The sequence below is a fragment of the Acinonyx jubatus genome, chromosome A3 (genome assembly GCF_027475565.1).
Source record: "Acinonyx jubatus isolate Ajub_Pintada_27869175 chromosome A3, VMU_Ajub_asm_v1.0, whole genome shotgun sequence".
NCBI classification, from domain to species: domain Eukaryota; kingdom Metazoa; phylum Chordata; class Mammalia; order Carnivora; family Felidae; genus Acinonyx; species Acinonyx jubatus.
In genome coordinates, this window is record NC_069388.1 from 1,683,955 (window position 1) to 1,708,608 (window position 24,654).

Here is a 24,654-nt window from a genome sequence, read left to right on the forward strand (position 1 = left end):
TGGGACAGAACAGAGTCCAGAAACAGGCCCCAGAAACCCAGTCGACGGACGTCTGACAAAGGAGCGGAGGCGACACGACGGAGCAGAGACCGTCTCTTCAACAACCGGGGCCGAACCCGCCGGCCGTCCGCCTGCAGAAAAACGCATCCAGACACGGACCTTACCCCCTTCACGAAAATTCACTCAAAGTGGGTCACAGACTTAAAGTAAAATGCGAACCCTGATCTCCTCAATGACAACCCGGGAGAAAGTCTCGGTGACCCTGGGGATGGCGATGAGCTTTCAGACACAACACCCAGACAGGATCCGAGAAGGAAAGCTGGCAAGCTGGACTGGGGTAGAATTAAAGACGTCTGCTCTCGGAAAGACTGTCAGGAGAATTAGAAGACAAGCCACAGGCTGGGAGACAGTATTTGCCAGAGAAACATCTGATAAAGGACTGTCATCCAAAATACCTAAAGAACTCTTAAAACATAGCAACAAAAACACAAACACAAACATGGGCCCGAGACCCAAACAGGCAGTTAAGCGTCCGACCCTTGACTTCAGCTCAGGTCATGATCCTGCGGTTCGTGGGTTCAAGCCCCAAGTCAGGCTCTGTGCGGACAACTCGGAGCCCGGAGCCCGCTTCGGATTCTGTGTCTCCCTCTCTCTCCGCCCCTCCCCTGCTCGTGCTCTGTCTCTTTCTGTCCCTCCCAAATATAAATAAATGTTAAAAAAAATAATAACGCACAAAATCGGCCCGGGTGGAATCTCCTGGGCAGCTCCCACCCTGGGCCAGGTGTCAGGACTGGGGGACGGCATCCTGAAGTCACCCTGCTAATCAACAGGCAGCGGTCACTGAGCCCTGTGCCCCACGAACCTGAGAAAAGGTCTGACCCATTCCGCAGTCAAGGAGGGCCGCTCCGTGGAGGTGGTGCTCAGGGCGAGACCTCGCCGATGCCCGGGACTTAGCTCGATGAGGGGGAGGGCTGCTCAGAGGGCGGGCCCAGCCCGGAGAGATCGGACCCAAGGCTGTGTGGAGGCCACTAGCCGCCCGGCTGGGAAAGCGGGAGTATCTCCGGGATGGCAGGTGGAGGACAGGGACCACCCACCCTGGCTCGACCCGGGCCATGTGTCTGACACCCCGTCTTCCCAGCAATCTGAAGAGGTGGACACGCCGTCAGCCCCTTCCACAGATTAGAAAACAGAGGCCTCGCTGCTCAGGTCTGTGCTTGGCGCTCCAACCAGGGGCCTGCAGCAGATCGGACGGCCCTTACACAGCCCTGAGAGCGAGCACCCCACTCCCCTCACCCCAGGCCTGTCTGTTTACGACCTGATGCCCCGTTCGTTGTGCATTTTTTCTATTAATTTTGATCTTTTAAAATATTGCATTGAGGGGCACTGGCTGGCTCAGTCGGTTGAGCGTCAGACTCGGGTCACGATCCCAGGGTGGTGGGTTCGAGCCCTGCTTTAGGCTCGGCACTGAGCGTGGAGTCTGCTTGGAATTCTGTCTCTCCCTCAGCCCCTCCCCAGCTCGCATGCACTCTCTCTCTCTCTCTCTCAAATAATAATTTAAAAAAGAAATTAAAGTACTGCATTGAAATATTATTAGCACTTTTCTTGACAAACTTCACACACAGCTACCATGCGATGCAGCAAGGGCCGCGTTCCACGGGGACAAAGACCCACGTCTACACGGCGCCTGTGTCTGCGTGTTCGGTGGTGTTATACGAATAGTGTTATACACTATTATACGATAGTGTTGGAATGACAAATTTCAGAAACGCAGAACAGATTCGTGGCTGTCCGGGTTTAGGGAGGCAGGCTGGGCAGAGGTGGTTATAAAGGGACAAGAGGAAAGTCACCAAAGGGTGTCGGGAACATTCCCTGTTGACGTGGGTGGTGCGTGCAGACACCTAGGGAGAAGATAATACTGTAGAATTTAACACACGCACGCACGCACGAGCCCACGCGGGGTAACTGCTGGGTCGGGGGCAACACATTTTGTGGAAAGGACGCACAGTCCTTACAGCTGCGGGTGACCCCACAGTTATCTCAATAAACATTGTATTTATTTATTTATTTTAAGTTTATTTATTTTGAGAGAGAGAGCGTGTGCGTGAGAGCAGGGGAGGGGCAGAGAGAGAGGGAGAGAGAATCCCAAGCTGGCTACATGCTGTCAGCACAGAGCCCGACGTGGGGCTCGAACTCACAAACCGTGAGATCATGACCTGAGTTGAGATCAAGAGTTGGAAGCTTGAGCGACTGAGCCCCCCGGGCGCCCCTCAGTAAAAATTGTAATTAAAGCAACACCCAACAATGTGCGTTGTTTCTCTTGATTGTTGAGCTGGTGGACCCTGCCCCTGCCCCTGCCCCGTGCCATCCTCCAACCCGGCACCTCGCGTCCTCCCTCCACAGCCCAGCTCAGGGCCGGCGTGCAGCCCGCTGGCCCCGGGAGCACGCTGGCAGGGAGCCCCCCGCCAGTCCCACTTCTCATGTTTCCGCAGGGATCAGCCATGGTCATGGGCAAAAACCGAGCCAAACCCCGCAACTGGAAGCAACTGGAATGTCTGTGGGGAGCCAACGGCTAAATCCAGTGAAGATACCCATCTTGAGGGGTGCCATTGAGCCGTTAAGGAGGATCGAGGGGCGTCGTGCTTCCAGAACTGACCAGACTTCACCTCTGACCTGTCGACCCCCAGTCTCCAGGGCAGGGCCTGGGCATCCGGCATCTACCTATCTGTGTGTCTGTCAGCCATTGATGTCCATCATCTGTCTATCTATCGATCGTCTATCTGTGTATGTGTCTATCAATCGATATCTGTCTAGGGGTCTGTCTATCGACCTACCTATCTACCTACCCATGCATATGCATCCGTCCCTCATAGATCAATCTACCTGCCCAGCCCTCCACCTGCCCACCTGTCTGCCTATCTATCCCCTATATGCCATCTATCATTCCTTGCCCTGTCTCTCAAACGCTGTAGTAGTTACACAAACGGTTATTTTTAGCAAGAACCCATCAGGGTGCAGGGTATGTCGTGCTGAAGACTGTCAGGGACTCTCATCACCTGCACAACACGAGCCTGCAGAGTCTCTGAAAGTCCTGAGGCCTTTGGCGGGCAGCACAAGGCTGCTCCCGTCGTTCCCGCTGTGAGGTCTACGTCCAGGAGAGCTGGAAACAGGCGTTCGACCGAAACCTTGGATGCGTGTTCACGGCAGCACCATTCACGATCGCCACAAGGTGGAAACGGCCCAAACGTCCATCAGCAGGTGCCTGGATAAACAGGCCGTGCCCAGCCCGACGGTGGAATACTACCCAGCCCCGAAGGAGGGACGCACTGACGCTCGCTCCAACACGGAAGGAGCTCGAAAGCTTTGTGCTCAGCGAACAAAGCCAGACACGGAAGATCACGTCCCGTGAGATTCCGCTTCTGGGAAGTGTCCGGACCAGGCGAGCCACGGAGACCGAAAGCGGCTTAGCTGTTGCCAGGGGACACGGCGAGCCACAGCCGACCAGCACGGGGTCCCTTCTGGGGGGCGACGAAAATGTTCTGGAATCGAACGGCAGTGAGGGTGGCACAAAGTGGCCACGGAACTGTGCACCTTCAAGATGTTCAAGTGCACAGACAGCTGGCTGCACAGAGAAAGACCTGGCAGGAAACCCTGGCGGGGCAAGCCGAGGCCGCCCTGGGGAGTGGAGAGGTGACAGCAAAGGGGACTTGGGCCTTATCTGCAGGGGGCCGTCTTGTGGCTCCCGTGCTACCAAGAAAGAAGTGTAAAATCGGGTGCCTAGCGCGGAGGCCACGTGGAAGGAGGGTGGAGGGGTGCCCCCCGCTCCCAGCTGCCCAGACCAGGTCCACGCTTGCCCCCGTCGTGAGCCGCAGCCTGGCCCGAGCTGGGCGCACAGCACCCCGCCGCCGGGTCGTCAGAAGCCTGTCTGCCGCGAGGGTGGGGGCAGAGGCCCCAGATATAACCGCAGGTAGCCTTGCCCCCGGAGCCCCCCCCTACAGGGCCACATTCATAGGTGAGCCATTTATGTGGGGCCAATGCCCACACCCCCATCTATCACTCCAGCAGCACAAACAGCAGGACGGCTGGGCTTTTCAAGCTGCATTTGCAGAGGACTTTGAAGCCTTATCTCCCAGCCCTCCAGAGCCAGGGACAGAGCCTGGGGGCGCCGCCCCTCACCCCTGGGCAGGCACTGTGCCCCAGAAGCCTCAGGAAGCAGGGCTGGGGGGTCCGGGGGTCCCGGCTCTGCAGCCCCCGCCCCTCAGCTGTGGGGGAGGGCTCCCTGGCCCCGAAGAGCCCTGTGCTGGGCTCTGGGAGTGGCTCCTGACCCCCTGCCGCCCCTGCACGGGTCACCGGGCCTCGGTTTCCAGCTGGTCAGTTTGCCGGGTGGCAAAGGAAGGGTCTCCGGTGTCAGTCACGTCTGCTGGGGGCCTGGACGTCGCGCCGCCTGAGGGGGGGTGCCGCCCAGATAGTTCGTCACACCCCCGGCCCCCGGCACCCAGCACCTAGGGTTTCAGAAAGCATGGAACGAATGAATGAGTGAAACGAAGGAACGAATGCCAGGGTGTGATCTCATTCAGTCTGCACACCTTTGTCTTTGGTTGCAGATGAGTAAACTGAGGCTCAGCCCCCCCCCCCCCCCCCAGCAGGAGGAGTGGGCAGGAGAGTGGCCTCCGGCTGGCCTGTTCCCTGTCCTCTCTCCTCTGTCCCCGGAGAACCTTTGCCAGCTGCTCTTCGAAGCTGCCGGCTGGCCCGCCGGTGTCTCCGGCTCGGTGCACCGGCAAGGAAGGTCCCCAGATGTCCCCGAGGGCCGTCCAGCCCAGCTGGGCCATTCCACGGGGGTCTCCTGTGTCTGCGGGCCGCTGGGACTTTCACGTTGGCCAAACGGATCCACCCTTCCCGGGCGGATGGCTGGGGAAACTGAGGCGTGAGCCAGAGTCTCCCGGTGGATCAGAGACAGCCGGCCTCAGGATCCAGGGCTCCCAACACCCAGCCCAATGGAGCAGGGAGGCGGGAAGACACGGCTTCCCGTGGCCGCCAGGTCTCTGGAAGGGGCCACGTCACCCTCTCCCCACTAACCTCCCAGCCCATTTTGACCTCATGGGCCCTCCAGGCCTCCCCACGCACATGCGCCCTCTGGCCCTGCACCTTCACCAGTGTGTCCCAGTCCTGTGTCACCGGCCCCGCCCTTTGTGAACCCCCCACTCTCCTCCCTCAGGCCTCCATGGCCGCTCACGGACCCCACGCGGGGAACGTCCAGGGACAGACTTGGGCACACACAGCGGGGAGGAAGAGTTAGAGAAAGGTGGCAGAGCAGGACCCCGCCCAGGGGAGGACCCGCCCCCGGACCTGACTCTCCATCCGTGCGGAGAGGCCACATCGTGTTGGGGGCACAGGTGCTGCTCTCAGACAGAGCGGGCTCGGATGCCTCACGAGCTGGTACACCCCGCTCCCTGGCCTCGGCCTCCCCGTGAGATGGGGAGGGGGCACGAAGGGACTCTGGTCACAGCATTCAGGGACAGAGGTTGTCACCACTCCGGCGAAACGGTAGGAACAGGGGGCCCTGAGTGCAAAACGGGGGTCACTTACTTGTCCCCCAGTAGCCAGCCACCACCGTGCCAACACACTGTGCAGAGGGGGGTGACAGGGTTCCCTTGGTGATGTCAGGTCCAGCTACCTACCTCCCAGAGGCGGGGGCGGGGGCTGTGTCCTCCCCGCAGCCCAGGGGCCACACCCGAAACCGGACAACGCCCGAAAGAAATCGGGCCTCGGGCGGGGCGAACAGGGACAACGAGGCCGGTGCCCAGCACGGGTGTTCTGCCCCGAGGCCGGGCTGGGGCCGTGTCCACCCAGCAGCCAGGGAAGGGGCCAGGGGCCGACGCCGCTGGGCCACCACGTGGGCGGCGGGATAGTCACACGTCCTTGCGTCAAGAGCGGTTTAGTTTCCTACAGATCGACTTTGTTCTTACAAAACGAAACCCCGCCTTGCCGCTCAGTCCAGCAATGGTCCCATGTTACCTGAAGGACGGGGGACTTCTGTCCACGGAAAACCCGCACGCGGGGGCTCACAGCGGCCGTCCTCGTGATGGCCAACACCCGGGAGCGTCCGAGATGCCCTTCGGTGCGTGACGCGTAAGCGCCCCGTGGTCCGTCCACGCAGCGGGATTTAGGCAGCGCCAAGAAGATGGGGTGCCTGGCGGCTCGGTCTCTTGTGCCCGAGGCTTCGTTTCGGCTCAGGTTGTGATCTCGGTTTGCAAGGTGGAACCCCACACTGGGCTCTCCGCCAATGGCCAGGAGCCTGCTCGACGTTCTTCCCTCCTTCTCTCTCTCTCTGCCCCTCCTCCCCTTGGGCTAGCTCTCTCGCAAAATAAATAAATAAACTTAAAAGAGAGAGAGAAACGAGCTACCAAGCCGTGAAAACACCGGGCAGAACCCTAAAGGTACATCACTACGTGCAGGAAGCCAATCCAAAAGTCTCCACGCTGAGTCCACCTGGATGAGCTTCTGGAAAAGGCACAAGGTTCTGGAGGCAGTAAAGAGGTCAGTGTCTGCTGGGAGAGGGATGAGTAGGAGGCACACAGGGGATTTTAGGGCGGTGGAAACACTCTGTGTGACACTAACGATATGTGTCCGAATCCGCAGCACGTGCAACACCAAGGGCGACCCTAATGTACTGTGGACTCTGAGGGCCATGGTGCATCCAAGCAAGTGTCCACTCTGCAGGGGGAGGGGTCTGTGGGCAATCTCTGTGCCTCCCTCTCAGTTTTGCTGGGAACCCTAAAACTCCTCTAACAAAGAAAGTCTATTAATTTAGGGGCGCCTGGGAGGCTCAGTCAGTTAAGCATCCAATTTCAGCTCAGGTCGTGATCTCACAGTTGGTGAGTTCGTTCGAGCCCCCCAGTCGGGCTCTGTGCTGAGAGCTCGGAGTCCAGAGCCCGCTTCGGATTCTGTGTCTCCCTCTGTATCTGCCCCTCCGCACTCACATTCTCTCTCTCTCTCTCTCTCTCAAAAATAAATAAACAAAAAATTAAAAAACAGAAAGTCTATTAAAACAAAACAACTTTATTGAGGTATACTTTGCATAACGCTGTCCCTCTGTGCCACAGCAGCCCTCGCCCACAAGATGCTGACTTTCGTCCACATCCCTGGGTGTTAGGGGACCGTCCCTCCCCGTCACTGGCGAGCGCAGCCCGCTGACGGGTTATCCACACACCCGGCGATGCACGGTTGGGCGATCGTGAACTTGGCGGTGTGAGCGTCACAGGGTCACAAGGTTGTGGGGCGGATGTGTTTACCTTCTGGAAACTTACAGCTATTGTTTGGTTACTAACGTGGTCCGGCCAGGGCCCCTGCCCACCCGCTGGCCGGCACGGGGTGCGCCTCCTGGGGCAGACCCTGGCCCAGCCATCGTCACACATTCCGCCCGGCGGAGGAGGCCCCGGCTCAGAGAGGCTGGGTGACTGGCCCAAGATGGCTCAGCTCTCCGGGGGAAGGCGGGGGAGGGGGGCGCAGAGTCAGGACTCAAACCTGGCCGAGGTGGGGGTGGGGGAGCAGGGCACGGCCAAGCTGACCCTGGACGGCCACACGCCCACGCGAGAGAACGCACCACACGTGTGCACACGCGCAGGTGAACACGCACAAGGTGTGGGGCAGCTCGCGGAGCCACGGCCAAGCACATCCGCTCACGGTCCCCACGCCCCCTCCCTCACGCACACACACACACAGATCCGCGCCTGGCAGCACACGGACGCATGGGCCCCGACAGGAGGGCCGGTGGGAGGCCTGTGCAGAGGCGTCCACAGAGCTCCAGGGATCGCCCTGGCTGACCTCCAGCCCCTTCTGAGATCCCGGGGCCCGGCCACCGCCGCCAACGGGGCCTCACCAGGGAGCAGGAAGTGCCTCCCGGGACCTCACCAGGTCTCCTGGCCTGGAGCCCGGGCCTCCTCCTCTCGCCCTGAGGTCTCCCTGGAGCGCACTCAGTGCCCCTGGGGGAGGCTGGTGCTCCTGTGGGGCCCCGAGGACGCCTGGAAGGGGTGTGGGGAGGGGAGCGTGGGGGGCGGGGGCAAGACGGGGATGGGGGGTGGGGGCAAGGGAGCATGGAGGGGACGTGTGGAGGGGGAGCGAGGGGGTGCAGGACAAGGGGTGCAGGGGGCACGTCATGGGGCAAGCAGAGGCCGGCCTGTTTCTGCACGAGCGTGGCCACGACGTCCCAGCACAGAGAACAAACGCAGGAGAGCTCCCCACCGCAGCAGCCCCCCTCCCGGGCCCAGCCTCACCGAGAACCTCCACCTGCCCTGAGGCCCAGAGATGCCCTGACCTGGGACACCCGGCCCTCTGGGAGCGCCCACCACGCAGGGGCTCCCCAGACGCAGCAGGGACACTTCCGACCACAGGTCTGGATCTCCGTCTCCTGACCTCTGGGAGGAACATGCCTGCGCCCATTATCCCCGCCATACAGACGGGAAAACGAGGCCGGAAAAGTCAGCCCGTGGGGAGCCAGGATGCGAGGCAAAAAAGGGACACCGCGGGCCTCTGGCCCCCACCCACCTCAGCCCCCTCCGCTCCCCTCCCCTCACGGCCCAGGCCCCCCGATTCTCCCTGTTAACTGGCCCCTCGGTAATTATGGGAAACAATCCCGGGTCTGTGTGGTTCAGCCCCGACCCGTTTTGCCACTTTCTGTTCATAGGCAGAGCCCGTTTGGCAGCTTTGGGGCAGTCTCTGCCTCCTTGCTGCTCAGAGAACCCAGAACCTGTCCGGCGGGTTTGGCCAAAATTGTGCCTTGTTGCCCGTGCAAGTTCACACACTGCTCACTTCTGTCTCCCTCAGGTGGGGAGCGCTGGGGCTCGGCCCGAGGTCGCTGGAGGTCGCTGCAGCGACGGACCATGTGAGTGCCTGGGGACCCCAGGGTTCGCAGCTCCAACAACGGGGGAGGGAAAGGAGGGGGCTGGGGTCCCTGGGGTGCCCAGCCCCTGCTCCCTGAGCAGGAGCGGGGGGTCGGCCGGACGGGCATTAGAGGCACAGTCACCTGCCCTGGGGCCCCTGGCCGAGGGGGCCGGGGGAGGAGGCCCAGTGGGCTTCCTGGGCAGAGGGACGGGGTGCAGAGAACTCTGGGAAGTCGTCGTCTGGTGGGGATCCAGGGGCACCAGGAATGGGCCGCTGGCCGGCACCGCATCCCGGACCTGCCCCACCGCCTGGACCCCCACAGGGCAGAGGGGTGCAGCCATGGGGGTGGGGGTTGTACGCAGCGCCACCACCCCCCCCCCCCAGTGCAGTGCTGGGCACCCTGGGACACTCGGCGGCCCCCGAAAAGCAGCCACAAACAGGGACGCGTGTCCCGCGCAGTCTCCCTTGACCAGGCCTCGGGGAGGAAGCCCGGGAAGGCGCAGCCACAGAGGGCCAGCCCATCCTCCAGGAGTCAGGTTGCAGGGCCCGCTGTTACCTGAGCCGCAAAGCAAAACCTCAGCCCGCCGAGCAAGCGCACACCTGCCTTGTTCCCCTGAGCGTGCATGCGTGCGTGTGTGCACACGTGGGGTATGAGGCTACACCGACCTGTGTGCGCGCGTCGGCGCGTGTGGCTCTCCCCGGGCCTGTGCAGGGCTGCGTGTGCGGCCAGGTGGGTGACTGAGGGCGGCTCCGCGTGCGTGGGGTTTGTGTGTCGGGGTGCACAGGAAGGCGTGTTAGGATATTGTCGGGATGCTGTCGCCTCCCTGTGTGCGTGCGGGCGTCACACACGTGTGGCACAGGTGATGTTAGAAACCACCGGGCAGTGACGCCCCTCTGGGTGTAAACTGGCCCAGGAGCTATCAGGAGACCCAGGCCATGGGTTTGTGCCCTGGCTTTGTCCCTTGCAAGCTGGGGACCTCACTCTGAGCCTCAGCTTCCTCAACTATAAAACGGGGTTGCCACAGCTACTCCGTGGGTGAGCGTGAGACCCAATGAGTCGTTGCACGGGAAGCTCCCGACAGGTGCCCGGCGCCCAGGCTGGCCCCTGACCGCCAGCCAGCCGCCCGGTCCCCGGAGCGCCCGCCACACCCGAGGAGACCCGACAGCCCGAGGTGGCACGGCCTCTGGTGCCTCCGGGAGCCCAGGTCAAGATACATGCTCACTGTCTGTGTCAGGGACAGGGACACGGAGGCACAGCCAGGCGGGCGACTTGGCCAAAGTTGCCACGGAAGAGGCTTTGCCCGTCACCACCGAGGCCCCCCAGAGAGGGTGGATGGAGACACTGCAGCCTCTTATGCGCTCTGAGGCTCAGCCCTGAGTCTGCAGACCCGGACGCCCAGCACCTTCTCGGAAGGTCATGGGGCTCCCGTGTGTGTGTAGCCGGCCCTCTCCCGGGGCCTTGGCACTCTCTTCTGTGCGAGGGGGCCGGATGGCACCTCCCCTGGACACGGCCACCAAGACCCAAGGGACCCGAAGCGTCCACACACTGGACAGCTGTCCAAGGATGCAGGTGTGCACCTGGCGGAGTCTGAGGCCTCTCCCCTGAACTTGGGGCCGGGGGATCCTGCCCTCTCGCGAAGGGTCTTTGTGGCAGTGGGATGCGTGCTTGTCTGAGAGAGGAGGCACCCCCGTACGTGGCACTATCAGCCACCTGGGGGCCACGTGAGGGAGGTGCTGGTGGAGGGACAGCGGGCAGTGGACACAGGGTCTCCGTCTGCACTTAGCTGAGCACTCCACTGCCAGGTCCTCGGCTGGACGCGCATTGCCTGGACACGCGTCCTCTGGAAGGTGTCACCTGGACAGCTGTCCCTAGATAGATAGAAAGGAGCCTGCTCCTTCCGGGGGCTCAGCCCCAGCAGAGACCTTCCAGTACAGGCGTCCAGAGTGTCCACGGGCCCCGAGGAGCAGAGCTCAGGCCTCTGTCCCCACCGCACCCCGGCCAGCAACTCAGGCCACCCCCTCCTGTGCACAGGCCGCCCGGGCCCAGAGACCGGGGCCCAGCCCCCCACCTGCGGGCACTCCCGGCAAAACGCAGAGCAGCTGCTGGGGAGAGCTGGCTCCAGGCAGGTGGGGACCACCTGCCTCCACCTCCCGCCCCTTCCTTAGACCCTCCCCCCTCCAGGAGAGTGGAGGCCAGGACAGGGTCTACCCCAGAAGATCGAGTCTGTCCACTCTGCCTTAGCCAGATGTGCTGTCACCTGCCCCCCCGGGGAGGTCGCACAATCCCTGCAACACTGTCACCCATGAGCTGGATGGCTCTGGGCCTCTCCAAGAGAGGGGAGGAGATGAGAGGGAAGGGGAGGGGAGGGGAGGGGAAGCTGCCGCATGATGCACCCCTTCCAGCTCTGTTTCCAGCCACTAGGACATCCTGCCCTGTGTCGCTGCTATGCCCTGCCCCGCGTGCAAGAGACCATCTCCTCCCATCAGGTGGGGCCTGAGGGGCCCTGAGGTGGGGGGAACAGGGTCCCCCGGCCCTGCGTCGTCACCCTGGTGTCGTCGTGGGGACCCTGGCCCACCTCCCGCTCAGGCTCAGGGTGCAGGGCTGCTCCCAGGCCTATGGGCACCAGAGGCTCCCTCGGGCAGCTCCCTGTGGACCAGGCTCGGGCCTGTCTGGCAGGTCTGGGTGGAATTTCAAGCACCGCGACTCAGCCCCTGCCTGGCGCTCCTCGCCCAGCCTCGAGACGAGGCCTGAGTCTGCAGAGGGCCTGCTCACTGTGTGACTCCGGGGGCCCTGCTGCACGATTTAAAGCCCCCCAGCCAGCACTGCGGGGCACAGGGGAACGAGCCAGCGGTGCGTGCGGGGCAGGGCACAGCATCCACGGACCCCGGAGCTGGTTCAAACCCCAGCTCCGCTTCCTCCGGGTGGCTGGGGAGCATGACGTGATCTCTTTGGGCCTCGGTTTCCCCCTTTGGACAGCAGGCCGGGACTGGCATTAATGCCTCACTCGAGCACTGGCCTCTCCCGGCCCCTAGAATCTCAGGTCTTGTCTCCTAACCTCACCGAGTGAGCTCCAGCCCCCAGCCTCGAGGTGGGGCCCCTCCTAAACTCTTGTCATCTCCACTCAACACGCAGCCACCGAGCAGCCACCCCCGTGCCCCTGGCCATCACTTGGGGGTGGCCCAGAGCCCAGGCGGGCCCTCAGAACAAGCTAAGGGGCCCCAGCATCCCAGCACCTGCGGCCAGCCCTGTTCAGTGGGTTCCCACAGCCAGTGCAGGCCAGCGGATGTCACCGCGTCCACCGGCCGAGGCCTCCTGGTGCTTTGATGCTTGACCTCAGGTCCAAAGAGGCTGCTGAGAGCCACACTCCACGGTCCAGTCTCCCTCAGGCAGCTTCAGAAGCCTCCGGCTGGCCCCGACCCCTGGGTTCTCTTGGGGTCACAGTCAAGGACACTCTTGGGTTCCACCCCCACCTCCAAGAGCTCAGAGCACCGTGCCTCTTCTGTGCTCTGTGAGCAAGAATCGCCAGTCGGGCCGGCCTTCCGGTCCGGCTCCCAGCATGCGGTGGCACAGCATGACGGCCCCTGGGGGCAGCCGCCACCCCTCCCAGCAGGGACACTGGCAGTGGCACGTGGGGGTTCCCAGCGGGGGGCTGTTCGGTGGGTGTTGCTGCAAACACTCGTGTGCATATCGTCAGCGCAAACGGGATGAGACGGCGCTCCCTTGGGCCGTCAGGGCAAGGACTCGGGCACAGCCTGGTGTGATGGGGCCACGGGCAGCTTTGAGCGGAGGCTTCGAGGGCCTCGAAGGGCCCAGTGCTGTGCAGAGAGTGTGTCCTCATGGGAAGGGGGGTGACTTGGGCCCCCGTGGGCGTAGCAGGAGAGGGAAGGTGGGGTCTGGGTGGATGTAGGAGGCCGACAGGCGGCTGTGGGATGCCAGCAGGAGACGGGCCAGGAGCACCAGGAGCTCAGCCACCTGCTTGCGGGGTCCAACGGACCCCAGGGCTCCTTGGGCTGAAGCCCAGAAGAGGCCACCTCCCCTGGCCTGGAGGTGAGATCCAGAGGAAGAGGGTGGGGTCCGGCCCCAGGTGCACCTGGGAAGAGTCCGTTCCTTTGGAAGAGTCCGTCCGCAGGGCCTCGTCCGTCCCGCGGGGCTGGCAGCAGCCTGGGTAAACACGGGCCAGAGTCCAGATGACCATCCACAATTACTCGGGGCGAACTCAGGGAGAAGGGGCGCTGGGGCCTCAGCACCCCTTAATACATGCACACACAGCATGGCACACACACATACAGGCACATACCACACGTGCAGTGCTCATGCACAGTACACGCACATACACGTACACACATACCACCCGCACACACAGGGCGTGCACGGCGCCCCGCCTGGCCCAGGACGGAGTGCAGCCTGAACGCTTGGCAGCCCAGAGCAGAGGTCTGGGTCGGAGGCCCGCACTCGCTCCAGCAACCGGCAGTGCCCCCTCCTCTCAGAGAAGCACGTGGAAGAGAGAACTTCCCAGAAGGGCTCTGCATGTTGCAACCAGCTCACGGGTTAACAGAGCATGTAATGGGTGCCGGGAGCCACTGCAGACCAGGCCTGGCCCAGCCTCCTGACCTGTGGCCCAGCCTCCCGGGCCTGGGACCAATCTGTGGCCACAAGGGCAGTGGCAGGCGAGGGGAGGTGGGGGGTGGCACGGGGACCCACGGCCCTGTGAGCCCACTCCTCCCAGCTGCCCACCCGCCAGAGACCTCTGCAGGCTGCCCAGGGCCCAGAAAGGCCTGGAAGGGAGGGAGGGCAAGGGCATCCAGGCCCCAGCCCCCGGGGCCCCTCAATTCTGATCTCAGGCAGTGGACCCTCAAGGTGTGCACGGCCCAACCAAGTACCTCTGAGGACCTGTGAGGAGGAGGGGGTGGGGCCAGCAGTCAGTGGGATTCCTGCCCCCTCCCCAGGACCCTGTGGCCTCTCAGTACGGGGCCCGCTTCCCTGGGCAGACGAGGCTGGTGTGTGTGTTTCTGCAGATCTGCGCCTGCATACACAGACCCTTCCCCAGCCAGAGTGACCTCTCCCCACGCCTTCCTCTACAGGCTGGGGACAGAGGGGCGGTAGAGGCCAGGGGGCCATTTCCTGTACCCTGAGCACAGAGGGGCCTGGGCCAGAGCCCTCGGGAGCCATGGAGAGCTTCATGGAGTCACTGAACAGGCTGAAGGACGTCCATGAGAACGAGGTCCGGGGTGAGTGCCACGGGGGGCGGGTGTCCACAGCCCTCACCTGGGCCAGGTCGGGGTGCTCCTCCACGAACCTCCAAATCTTGCCAGACCTGGGGGCCCTGCCTTCCAGGCCCAGATGGGGAGTCCTGACCCAGAGCCCAGAGGAGGCAGGCGCCCAGCCTCAGATCAGCATCCCTGAGTGTGGCCCTGCAAGGTGTTCTCCCAAAGGGTCAGCCGACAGCAGAGCAGAAATAAAAAGCCAGGCCTCCAACAGAAAGCCAGATGCTTGGGTTGAGATGAGCCCCTCACCCAGGGCGGGGCAGGGGTGCTGGCGGCCCACAGCCGTGTGGTTGCCCACCTCCAGGGATGGATGGAGGCCCATCAAGAGCATTCCAGGGTTTAGAGCTGAAATCCTGCTCCCCGACAGGACCCCCGAGGCCAAGATCTGCCCCAGCCCACAGGCCTGTCCACTCCACCCCCCATCACGGGGCTGGGGCCAGCGTACTCCCCTCACTCTCGGCCGGCCCACAGCCCTCACACACCACCCTGAGGGCCCGAGGGGCCCGGATCTCTTCCCCGGTGACCTGGAGAGGTGGGGACTGCGTGGGCCCAAGTCAGACTCCAGCCCAGTGGCAAGGGCTTCCCCAGAGAGCGTGTTTTATTTCCACACTGGCTGTGCCCCCAGGAAACACCCCTCAAGGACTCGGCCCGGTGGGATGGCCTTGGGGAATCAGTGAGGGGGTCCAGGCAGGCGGCGGGGGTCCACAGAGGGCCCTGCCTGACAGCCAGGGACAGGGGGTGACCCCCACCCCTTTCCTGGCTCCCCTAGGTCTGCAGAATAAACTCCTGGAGCTGAACTCCGAGAGATGCCGGTGAGTCAGGACAGACCCTGGCCCGGTGGGAAACCAGTGGGAAACACAATGACCACAGTCCAGGGCGCTAACGCTGCCCCCATCCAGCGATGCAAAAGGGGAAACGGAGGCTCGCGGCTGGGGGCGGGGCTGAGTCACCGGCCTCGAGTAGCTGCTGCAGCCAGGACTGGAACCTCCAAGCCCCACCGAGCGAACAGGGGCCCTCCGGTGGGGGGGCAAGCCGTATCCGCTCGGGGCACCCAGGGCACCAACAGTGAGACCCCCAGGGCCCACAGGGCAGGTTTTCACATCGCCACTTCACAGACGGCCACACTTCTGTGCCACCGCCAGCAGCGCGTGGACGCGGCCGGTCACCAAGGTGGCCACGAACGCTCGCGTTTGGGCCGCTGGGCCAGCACCGCCCTCGTAAGGCCGGTCCCTACTAGCGTTCCCAGCAGGTGCACCCCGCAGGACCCGGCCCGGGACTCACCCCGGCAGGAGGGGCCTCCCGGGCAGAGCAGAACCCGCGCCTCGGCTCGCCCCCCACAGGGACGCCCAGAGGGTGGAAGAGCTCTGCACCAAGAACCATCAGCTCAGGGAGCAGCAGAAGGCGCTGAAGGAGAACGTGCGGGTGCTGGAGAACAGGTGAGTGGACAGGGGTGGGGCGGGAGGGCAAGCGGACCGCCGGGAGGCCTCGCGCTCTGGGGGACTGAGCCAGGCGGTGCCGCCCGAGCCCTGAGTAAGAGGCACTTCCGCGGCTCCTTCTCACGCTCGGCAGAACAGGGAAGGCTTAGCCCACGTGCCGGGGCTTCCGCAGTCAGGGGAAGGCAGGGCCGCGTCCCCGGAGCAGGGCAACGAGGGCCCCAGCCCCCTCTGGGGGCCCCGGTCTCCATCCTGAGGGCGGCCTCTTGCCCCCGCCCCACACCGCAGGCTGCGAGCTGGCCTGTGCGACCGCTGCATGGTCACCCAGGAGCTGGCCAGGAAGAAGCAGCAGGAGTTCGAGAACTCGCTCCTCCAGAACCTGCAGCACGCCGTCCTCCTCAGTGAGCACCGCCCCTGTCACCCTGCACCTTGCTGTGCCCCACCCCGTCCTCCTCAGTGAGCCCTGGCCCGTTACCCTGCACCTCTCTGTCGCTCCCCCCAGGGGGTCCAGGGACCCCCAGGACCTGCTCGGCCTGACATGGGGGTCTCAGGGAAACAGACAGTGATACAAAAAAGCCCCAGCGGGCCCCGGCATGTCCCTCACTGGTCAGTCACCTGGGCTGGGGGTGCCCCCGACCTCGGGACGCAACCCCTCCTTCCTGTGATGAGGACAGTCCCACAGAGTCCGGAGCCCCCACCTGCCAATGAGGAGGACAAGCCGCCTGTCCCCCAGGGCACGCCCCAGGGACAAGCTTCGTTGCGGGGGGCGGGAGGGGGGTCCCCACCACTTTTGACGGCCTCCACAGCCTGGTGCTGTTTACTCAGTAGCGTCCAACCACGCACTCACACAGCAAGCACTTACGGGGCGCCTGTGGGCTGCCAGACCCCGGGCCGAGTGCTGGAGTCACAGCTGGGAGACAGGCCAAGGAGGGGGACTTCCCTGGTGTTGTGGGGACCCTGCCTCTGCCCTGCCTCTCCTCCCCCAGCTCTTCACTGATAAACGCATTTTGCAGCCAACGAGTTGAACCGGCTGCAGGGGGAAAACGAGACGTTGAAGGAGGAGATAAAGCGGCTTCGGGGCCCACGGTGAGTGGGGGAGGTGAGCACCCACACTCCCCAAACCCCCCCATGGGAGGCCCCCGCCACTGGTGCAGAGAGGAGGGCACAGGACCCCCGGGGGGTCCCCACAGGCCATCCCCACGGCACAGACTTCTAACCTCTCATAGTCCAACAAGTGGGGACCTGGGGGACACCCTAGAAACTGAGCTGGGTCCCCAACACCCGCGGCAGCCATCGAGGTCTTAGGCCTGCGGAGCCATGGACAGCGGAGTCTCAGGCAATGTCAAGAGCGAGTGCTTTCCTGGTCACCTGAGCGTCCCTGCAGGGGTGGCTTGTCCCCCAGGAGGGTGCGCCCTGGCCTTCCTGGTCCTGGCACCGCCCTTGCTCACCCTCCCTGTCTTTGCCTCCCCTCTGGAGTCAGGCTCAAGCCCCAATACAGGGAGGGTGCCTCAGACCCCCCCTCACCCCTACTACTCCCCTCCCCGGGCGCTCGGAAGGCCGCCATCGAGAAGACATCGGGAGGCCGTGAGGAGGCCGAGGACGACCATCCAGGTGGGAGTCCCCAGAGGGGGGGTGCTGTGAGGGACAAGAGGCCAGGAAGTTGGGCACCACTGAGGAGCCCTCTGGCTGGAGGACGGAGCTGCCCACGCCTCTGAGTGCCTCCTAACCGGCCCTGCCCACTGCTTCTCCTCCCACAGAAAAGTCCACGGGGTACAGGACACCTCCAGCAGCCAAAATCTCCCCAAGCGCCAGCCTGCCCGAGACGCGGGCCCCAGACACGGTGAGCACGAAGGCCCCCAAGCCTGCTCCCCTCTTCCAGGCAGCCCCAGGCTCTGTGCCGGGCACGGCGCCCAGCCCCACGCGGCAGGTGGGCCAGCCAGGGACTGCTGGGTGGAGGCGAGGCTCAGAGCGGGCGGCTAACTTGCCCCAAGTCACAGAGAACAAGGGCAGAGGCCGGCAGCCGCCCCCGCCCAGGCTGACGCGTCCACCCGGCACAGAGCCCCCAGCGGATCTCCAACCAGCTGCACGGGACCATTGCCGTGGTGCGGCCTGGGTCCCAGGCATGCTCTGCTGACCGGGGCTCCACCAACGGGACACCCGCACTGCCGCTCACCGGGAGCAGCCCCCCCAGCCCACCCAATGAGCACAGCCTCCCCCTGGACAGGTGAGGCCCTGCCCGCCACCGCCACCCCAGCAGAGCGCCCGGTCTCCAAATCTGGTCCCACTTTTCAGGAGGCGGCCAGGACAAGGGGAGGGGGGTGGGGGGAGCAGATGGGGACTGAGCCCCGGGAACCCTCTCAGAAGTGGTCTAAGACCGACCATCCTCAGTGTCTGAGAGCATCGTGTGGTCGGGACACAGGGATCGTGGGGCCGGAGCAGGCAGCTAAGGCCGGGAAGAGAGAAAGATCTCCGTGTGCAGCTCCTTCCTCAGAGCCCCAGGCCCCGGGTCCCTTCTGGCCCCTCCACGACCATGCACGCGGGCCTGCCTTGCGAGCTGGGGCAGCTGGGCTGTGAAATGGGGGCTAACCCAGGGCTTCTCCTCTCCCTGCAGCTTTCTGCGGGTCGCCCGGCACCCGGTCATGACCTACGAGTCCCTGAAGCGCTCTCTCCGGGCTGACCGCCTCTGCCTCCTGAACCGCCACCTGGCCCTGCACCTTCAGAGCCCCCACGGCGGCCCCCAAGTCCCCGCCTCAGCCCCCAGTGGCCCCCGGCCCCAGGGCCTGAAGGCTGGAGAGGCAGAGGCCTGGGAGGAGCCCATGGGCCCGCTGGGCCTCCCGGGGGGCCCAGTGGACATGCGACACCCTCGGCTGGAGGGACAGCAGCTGCGGGCACAGGGGCGGATGGGCAGTGCCAGGCTGAGGGGCCCGGCCCGGCCGGGGGGCACCCCACCCTCCCCACCAGTCAGCTCTGACTCAGAAGGCCCCCAGGGCGAGGCAGCCCTGTGCGGAGGGGGACACGCACAGCCCACCGGCCCAGGTAGCCCCAGGGGAAAGGAAGCCACAGCCACACAGGACTATGTCCCAGACAAGCCCCTGGACCTCTCGGAGCGCGGCCGGGGCCGGGATGCCCCCAAGCCTCCTGACCAGCCGGGGTCACTCAGCCCCCCAGCTGCCCACACTCCCAGCCCAGAGCCGCCCCACGGAGCGGAGTCTCCTGCCCAGCCTGTACCCTGGGGACTCAGCAATGGCACCAAGGGAGCCAGAGCTCCAGAGGCAGAAGGACCCCCAAGTCCTGCGGTAAGGGGCCCACCCCTGTTCTCGGCTTCCACGCGCCTCCAACCCAGGCCCGGCATTCAGCCAGGCCCAGGCCGTGCTCCCCCCTCTTTCCGTCAGTCGGTCCCCAGTGGCACAGCCTGGCTGCCTGATTCACGCTAGAGGCGATGCTACCCTCCAGCTGCCGTCAGCCAGAGCCTGCTAGGCTGTGCCCAAGGCTGGGCTGGGGGCAGGGCTCAGATGAATTCAGCTACTTCCTCGCTTCCCCCCAGGATCCCTCCCAAGCTCTTCCAGGGCCCCACCCCAAAGTGCCCTCTCCAAGCGGGACAGGAGATGAAGCTAGGGGGAGACCAAAACCTCCCCCCCACCCACACGGGCCCGATGCTGATGGCCACCCAGGTAGGATGAGTGCCTGGGGTCAGGAGCACCTGGGCGCGGTAGTGGGACGGGAGGGGCCGTGGTCAGTGGCCGCCGAGGAAGCCCGTCCTAGGGCCCAGCTCAGCCCCCTGGACCTGCTCTGCCAAACCCTGGGTCTAGGGCTTGGCACCCCAGCTGCAGTCCCAGAAAAGAGTTGGGGGCCCAGGGCAGGCACATCTCTGATCATAGGCAGTGAAGGGAAGACCATCCTAGCAATTAGGGCTGCAGGGCAGGTACCGAGCTCCCCGTCACACAGCTACCAAGCCTGGGGATAGCCCAGCAGGTGGGGCCGCGGCAGAGGGTCCCGGAGACGCTGGGAAGGTTACTCGGCCCCTCGGTGCCTCAGTGTCCTCGTCTGCAGTTGCCACTCTTAGTCTGGCCTGCTAGAAAGGCCTGTGCATCCGCTAGACTCCAGGGCCCCCCACCCCGGCCTGACCCACACCCTGCGTCCTGCAGAGCTCAGCAAGGCCCAAGTGCAGTGGCTGGAGTCGGACGACCTGGACGAGTCAGACACCTCGGACGATGAGGTGAGGTGGATCCCCAGCCACACGCTCCATGGGGCAGGGCCGCTGAGCCGCCTGGGCTGCCCCAGGCTCGGGGGAGGGCCCTCGTCCTGACCACACCCCCACACCCCTAGGTGGGCCGGAGCTGCGAGGTGGGGGCCAAGCCGAGCACACCGCGGGAGGGGCCCAGGTGCTTCTGCACCAAGGAGCGCGGGCAGAGCCTGCAGCAGAAGAGGAAGCGAGCCGCGGGCCCCTGGTGCAGAGGTACCGCGGGGACCGGGCCGTTGGGACGGGGTGGGGGGCAGCCGAAGCACAGCGCCCCCATCCCACCTTTGTGGCCGCTCAGAACAGAAACCAGCCCTGGCACCTCCCCCTGGCACAGGCCCCTTTGAGCAGGGACCCAGGTCAGGACAGTGTGGATCCTGGCTCTTCTCGGCCTCACTGTCCCGCCTGAGCCAGTCCCGTCACCCCGAACTTCAGTTTCCCCCCAGAACCGGCAGTTGCGGGGGGGGGGGGTGGCAGTAGCAGAGTGAGTGTGAGACTTCCGTGGGATAAGGCTGAGGACAGTTGTTATCACCGTCTTTGGCATCAGGGCGAAGGGGCTTCCTGGGCCACAGCAGCCCCCAAGCCCGGTGGCCCGGAAGTCCTGCTCCTCTCCTGGCCCCTCATGGCGGGGGTCTCCCGGACCCTCCTGTCCACCTTCAGAGAGGGGCATCACAGAGGGTGCAGGCCTCTGGGTGCGGAGTGGGTCTGTTCCCACTGAGGCGGTGGGGGCTGCTGGAATGTTTGCCGGGGGCGGTGCTGTGGGCCCCTCCCAGGAGAGCGCCGGAGCCGGCCGGAGGGTATCAGAATGACCTTTCACTTCCTGGTCGGGCCACAAAGGCAGCTGGGCTGAGAGCCTGTGAAAGCCTGAGCTAATAACACAGGCCGCCCTGGTGTTTGTGCAAGCAGACCGGCAGTAGGCAGGCTGGGCTGTGGCCGCCACAATGTGCCATTGTTGCCTAGAAAGTGACAGTGGCCTGTGTTTGCTCGGGCGAGCCATGGAGGAGGCCAGCACACCTGTCATATTCCAAGGCACTTCCTGCTCGGCATATTCGGAGACTGTCCTGGTGGCCACAGTCCACAGGGGTTCTTGGGTATCCACCGCGCCCTCTGCTCTGAGCCAAGTCCCATCCCCGGTCTCCTCCCTGGGTGAACCCAGGGGCTCCCAAGCCGACACCCACCCAAACCCTGCAATGCACACACTGCCCGTCAGCGAGAACGGCGGCATCGCCCAGCTTGTGGCGGGCACCGCTTGGCTCCAGGGGCAGCGCCCTTGGGTCCCGTGCCCACGCGGAGGTTCAAGGTGGCAGATGGAATCGACTGCCTGGGGGCCTCACCACCCTGCCCAGTGACAGGGCATCACTGTTGCACAGGTGGGAAAACCAAGACCCCCAAGAGTTAATCTGCCCAAGGCCACAGGGCTGGTACGTGGGGCCAGGATTCCAATGTGGCCTATCCAACCCACAGCCCTCGTTCCGTTAGGGCCCAGCATCTTGGCAGGACCTACCTGCGAGGGTCCCGAGGACAGACCAACTGCGCCCTAGGCCCATGGAGGCACCCCACCAGTGTCTCGGGGATTCTGAGAGCATTTCCCAAGAAGCAGGATTTATCTAGAAGGTCCTGGGCCTTCAGCAAGGCATCGAGGCACTGGGGCCAAATGGTCTTGAGTCACACGCCTGGGGGGAGAGCCCACCCTCCATTCAGACCAGCCCCGCGCCGGTGTCTGGTGCCTCCAGGAACGCATCAGCTCCCCTTGCCCAAACGCTGCCCACAGGGCCCTGGGCAAGAACCCAGCATCACTGTGAGGGGGACACAGACTGCTGCCTGCCACCTAACCTCGGTCTACTCTCCACAGCCTCCAAGAAGCCACCCTCAGGGAGAAGGAATCCGGGGGAGCCCCTGACAGCACATGAGGGGTCCGGGAGCCCAAGGGACCCTGAGGACGGCAGCCCCCCACCAAGCAACGGCAGCTGGGAGGAGACTTAGCTGCTCCCGGGGGCACCACACCCAACTGACAGCCCAGCACAGGGCAGGAGGGGACCGGGACCTGGACCATCTCCACAGGGGCTGGAAAGGCCAAGAGGGGGTCTTTGGCTGGCCACTTGGACCCCTCCATCTCCACCCATCTCAGAAATGACCGGCTAGTCCTGGCGCTCGACCCTCACCCCAGCATCTGCTCCTTTGGGGGGCAGTAGGGTTCTCAGAGGCAGGGGAGGCAGGGGTGACTCAGACTCCGGCCCAGCGCAGTCCCCACCCCTGCTGCACGTAGGCAACCCTTCCTGGGCAGTGCCCCCACTTCTGACGGTCTCAGACTCCACTGGCATCCCTGACCCCCAGGGCCCTGCGCGCCTGGCCACCCCCTCCCTGACTGGGCGGAGTGCGAGTGGTGGTCTCGGGCGCCCCCTTGTGGAAGCCTGCAAACGTGCCGGCAGTCAGGGTGTCGGGAGGCCAGCGGGCGGCAGTGGGCGCCCCACTGGAGAGGGTAACCAAGAACAAAGGTGTAAGGGATGGCATGTGCCGCTGGCAGAGTCAGGGGGTCAGCTGGGTCTCCAACTACCTGGGCTCTTGAATGCATCCAGGCCTGGGAACAAAACCAGCCCCGTTTGCAGAGGGTACAGGGACCAGGGCAAACTCTGGGGAGGGCTGCAGGGAACAGAACAGAAAATGTGCCCCAGCCCCCACACAGAGTACCCTCCTCACTGACCGACTACTCCTGTGTCCCCAAACCACACCTGCAGGACCCCAGGGCGGCTGGGCCAGGATTGCACCCTTAGCCCTCAGGGGTACCCTGCTCCTTCAGCCATTGTCACTTTCGGAGGGTGTGTCTCAGTACCCTCTGGGGGAGGAGCTTAAACAGGCTCCCAGGCCCCATCCCAGACCCACCGAACTGGGGTCTTGGGAGCAGGCCTGCACGCGAAGTCTGAGAAGTTTGAGAGCTGCTCATTCTGGGCAAAGGCAGGATACAGGGCAATGGCTGGGCTGGGTAAGGCCTGCGACAAATTGAGGGTGCAGGTCTGACAACGGGGGCACCACTCCCCCTCACTCACTGGCCTTCCCGCCTGCTGGCCCCAGAGACCAGAGGGACTAAATGCCCAAGAGGGAAGCCGGGGCGGGAGGTGCACGTCTGTGTGTGTGTGTGCGTGTGTGAAAACTCCTATTGTTAAAAGTTGCTCTGATCTGTCTGACATCAAATAAAAGCTGTGTGCAGACAAGCATGGATGGGGCTGGGGAGCAAAAGATAACAGTCCTCCATCGCTCTGTCCCCCCATCACCCCCTTCTCATCTTCCTCGTCTGACATCAGCTCAACTGTTAGCTACCCGTTTGTCAGCTGCCCACCTGCCAGGGCCCCCCCTCTAGTACCACCTGGGCAGGGCTGAGGGTCCACTCTGTGTCTAGGCACACCACTTCACAGCTCTGGTCTCACTCCTTCCAGGAGCCCCGCCAGTCACACACAGCGCCCCCACTTTACAGACAGAGGGGCTGAAGGTCGGGGAGGGTAAGCAGCTGACCCAGGGTGGCCCAGCTGGCAGGTGGCAGAGGAGGCCGAATCCGGACCTCAGGCTCTTGGCTGCCCCAGTCGCCATGCTGCCCACTCCCCGCACACCGGCAGGCAGCAGCGGCAGTGGGCACCACCCATGGGCACAGGGACTCCCCAAGAGGGACCTTCACAGGGCAGTTCTGCTGCCCGTGAGTGCCTGGCGGCCCGCGTTCGGTCCTCATTACACATTTGGTCAAGCCCCACTTTCTGCCTGACGGGAAACTGTCCGCTCCCTCCCAAGCACAGGAGAGGCCTTGAAGGCCAACTTGGTAGGGCATCGGGAAGAGGAAAGAGGACAGGCCGGACGCTGGGCGAGCCTACCTGTGATGGCAAATGAAAATCAGTGGGAGGGGACACGGCCACGGTGGGAGGTGGGTATGGGGACTGAAGGGGGAGTGGCCGTGCAGCAGGCCCCGGCTGGGACAGGAGACTCCCTCACTCATCCTGCCCTCACACAGAAGCGCACAGCCAGGCTGCGTCTGCCCCGCCCCGCCCCTCGCCCTCCCCAGCAGGGGCTCAGAAGATTCCCTGGATCAGGGTGTGTGCCCAGCAGCTACACGCAGAGGCACTACTGGGCCAACCCACCAGCAGGTGCCCGGATCTGCAGCAGCACTGCTGACCCCGTGCTGGATGTCCGTCGCTGAGCCTGAGTAATCCTGACAAGTACCCTGAAGTCGTTGTCCCAGGCAGAAAGTTGGACAGAGCAGACGAGGTGGTGGCGGGACCCTGTCCCCCGCCCCTCAAAGACACAGATGGGCTCCTGGGGGCTCCAGAGGGCAGAACCCGAGCACGAAGCCACCTGCTCTGAGGTCAGGGGCACCTGGGTACAGAATGGGAAAGTGAGGCCGAGGCACCACGAAGGCTCAGGTCACGTTGCTGCTGAGGGAACTGCAAGACCCTGCCTGAGACTGAAGGCCCAGCACTGCCCCCATCTGCGCGTGATCCCAGGCAAGTGCCTTCTCCCTTCAGACCCTCAGTGTCTTCCTCAGTCAGTGAGGGAAGCCAGGTGGCACCACCTGCCATTCCAAGGAGCCTTGGGGCTCCTCGAGGAGATGACCCTTTGCAAGCTGAAGCCCCCTCTCCTGCAGAGGGCAGGCGGCACAGCGTCGGCCCCCACACCCCAGCTCCCAGCACCGACACACACCCCAGAGGAGACAAGCGCTGGAGCCTAAAGACTCAGGCTCAACGGAGGCTGACCACGAAATCCGCAACCCAGCAAGAAGAACAGGGCGCCAGCGCCCCGAAGCTCCTGCTTCCGAAGCGGGGATTCGAACCTTAGGTGACACGGCTGCCTTGCCCGCCGCAG

At 64.2% G+C, this 24,654-nt stretch overlaps 1 protein-coding gene across 3 annotated transcripts; it reads left to right on the forward strand.

Moving 5' to 3' along the window:
- The first annotated feature begins 8,668 nt into the window (after nt 1–8,668).
- RBBP8NL (RBBP8 N-terminal like) lies at nt 8,669–23,674 on the forward strand. 3 transcript variants are annotated; one of them, XR_008289007.1, is made up of 14 exons: nt 8,669–8,878; nt 13,960–14,106; nt 14,912–14,954; nt 15,483–15,578; nt 15,864–15,976; nt 16,589–16,661; nt 17,056–17,186; nt 17,333–17,415; nt 17,633–17,799; nt 18,187–18,871; nt 19,120–19,246; nt 19,721–19,791; nt 19,902–21,182; nt 21,665–21,793. XR_008289007.1 is itself a non-coding variant. In XM_027046529.2 (14 exons), exons 2-14 carry the CDS (start codon nt 14,046–14,048, stop codon nt 21,793–21,795), a joined length of 1,911 nt encoding a protein of 636 aa, XP_026902330.2. In that variant the 5' UTR covers nt 8,675–8,878; nt 13,960–14,045; the 3' UTR covers nt 21,796–23,674. The 3 variants fall into 3 exon arrangements, 2 of the variants coding, with proteins under 2 accessions (XP_026902330.2, XP_026902331.2); XM_027046529.2 differs by having other exon boundaries at nt 8,675–8,878; nt 19,902–20,031; nt 21,665–23,674; XM_027046530.2 differs by having other exon boundaries at nt 8,677–8,878; nt 13,960–14,099; nt 19,902–20,031; nt 21,665–23,674.
- The last annotated feature ends 980 nt before the right edge of the window (nt 23,675–24,654 follow it).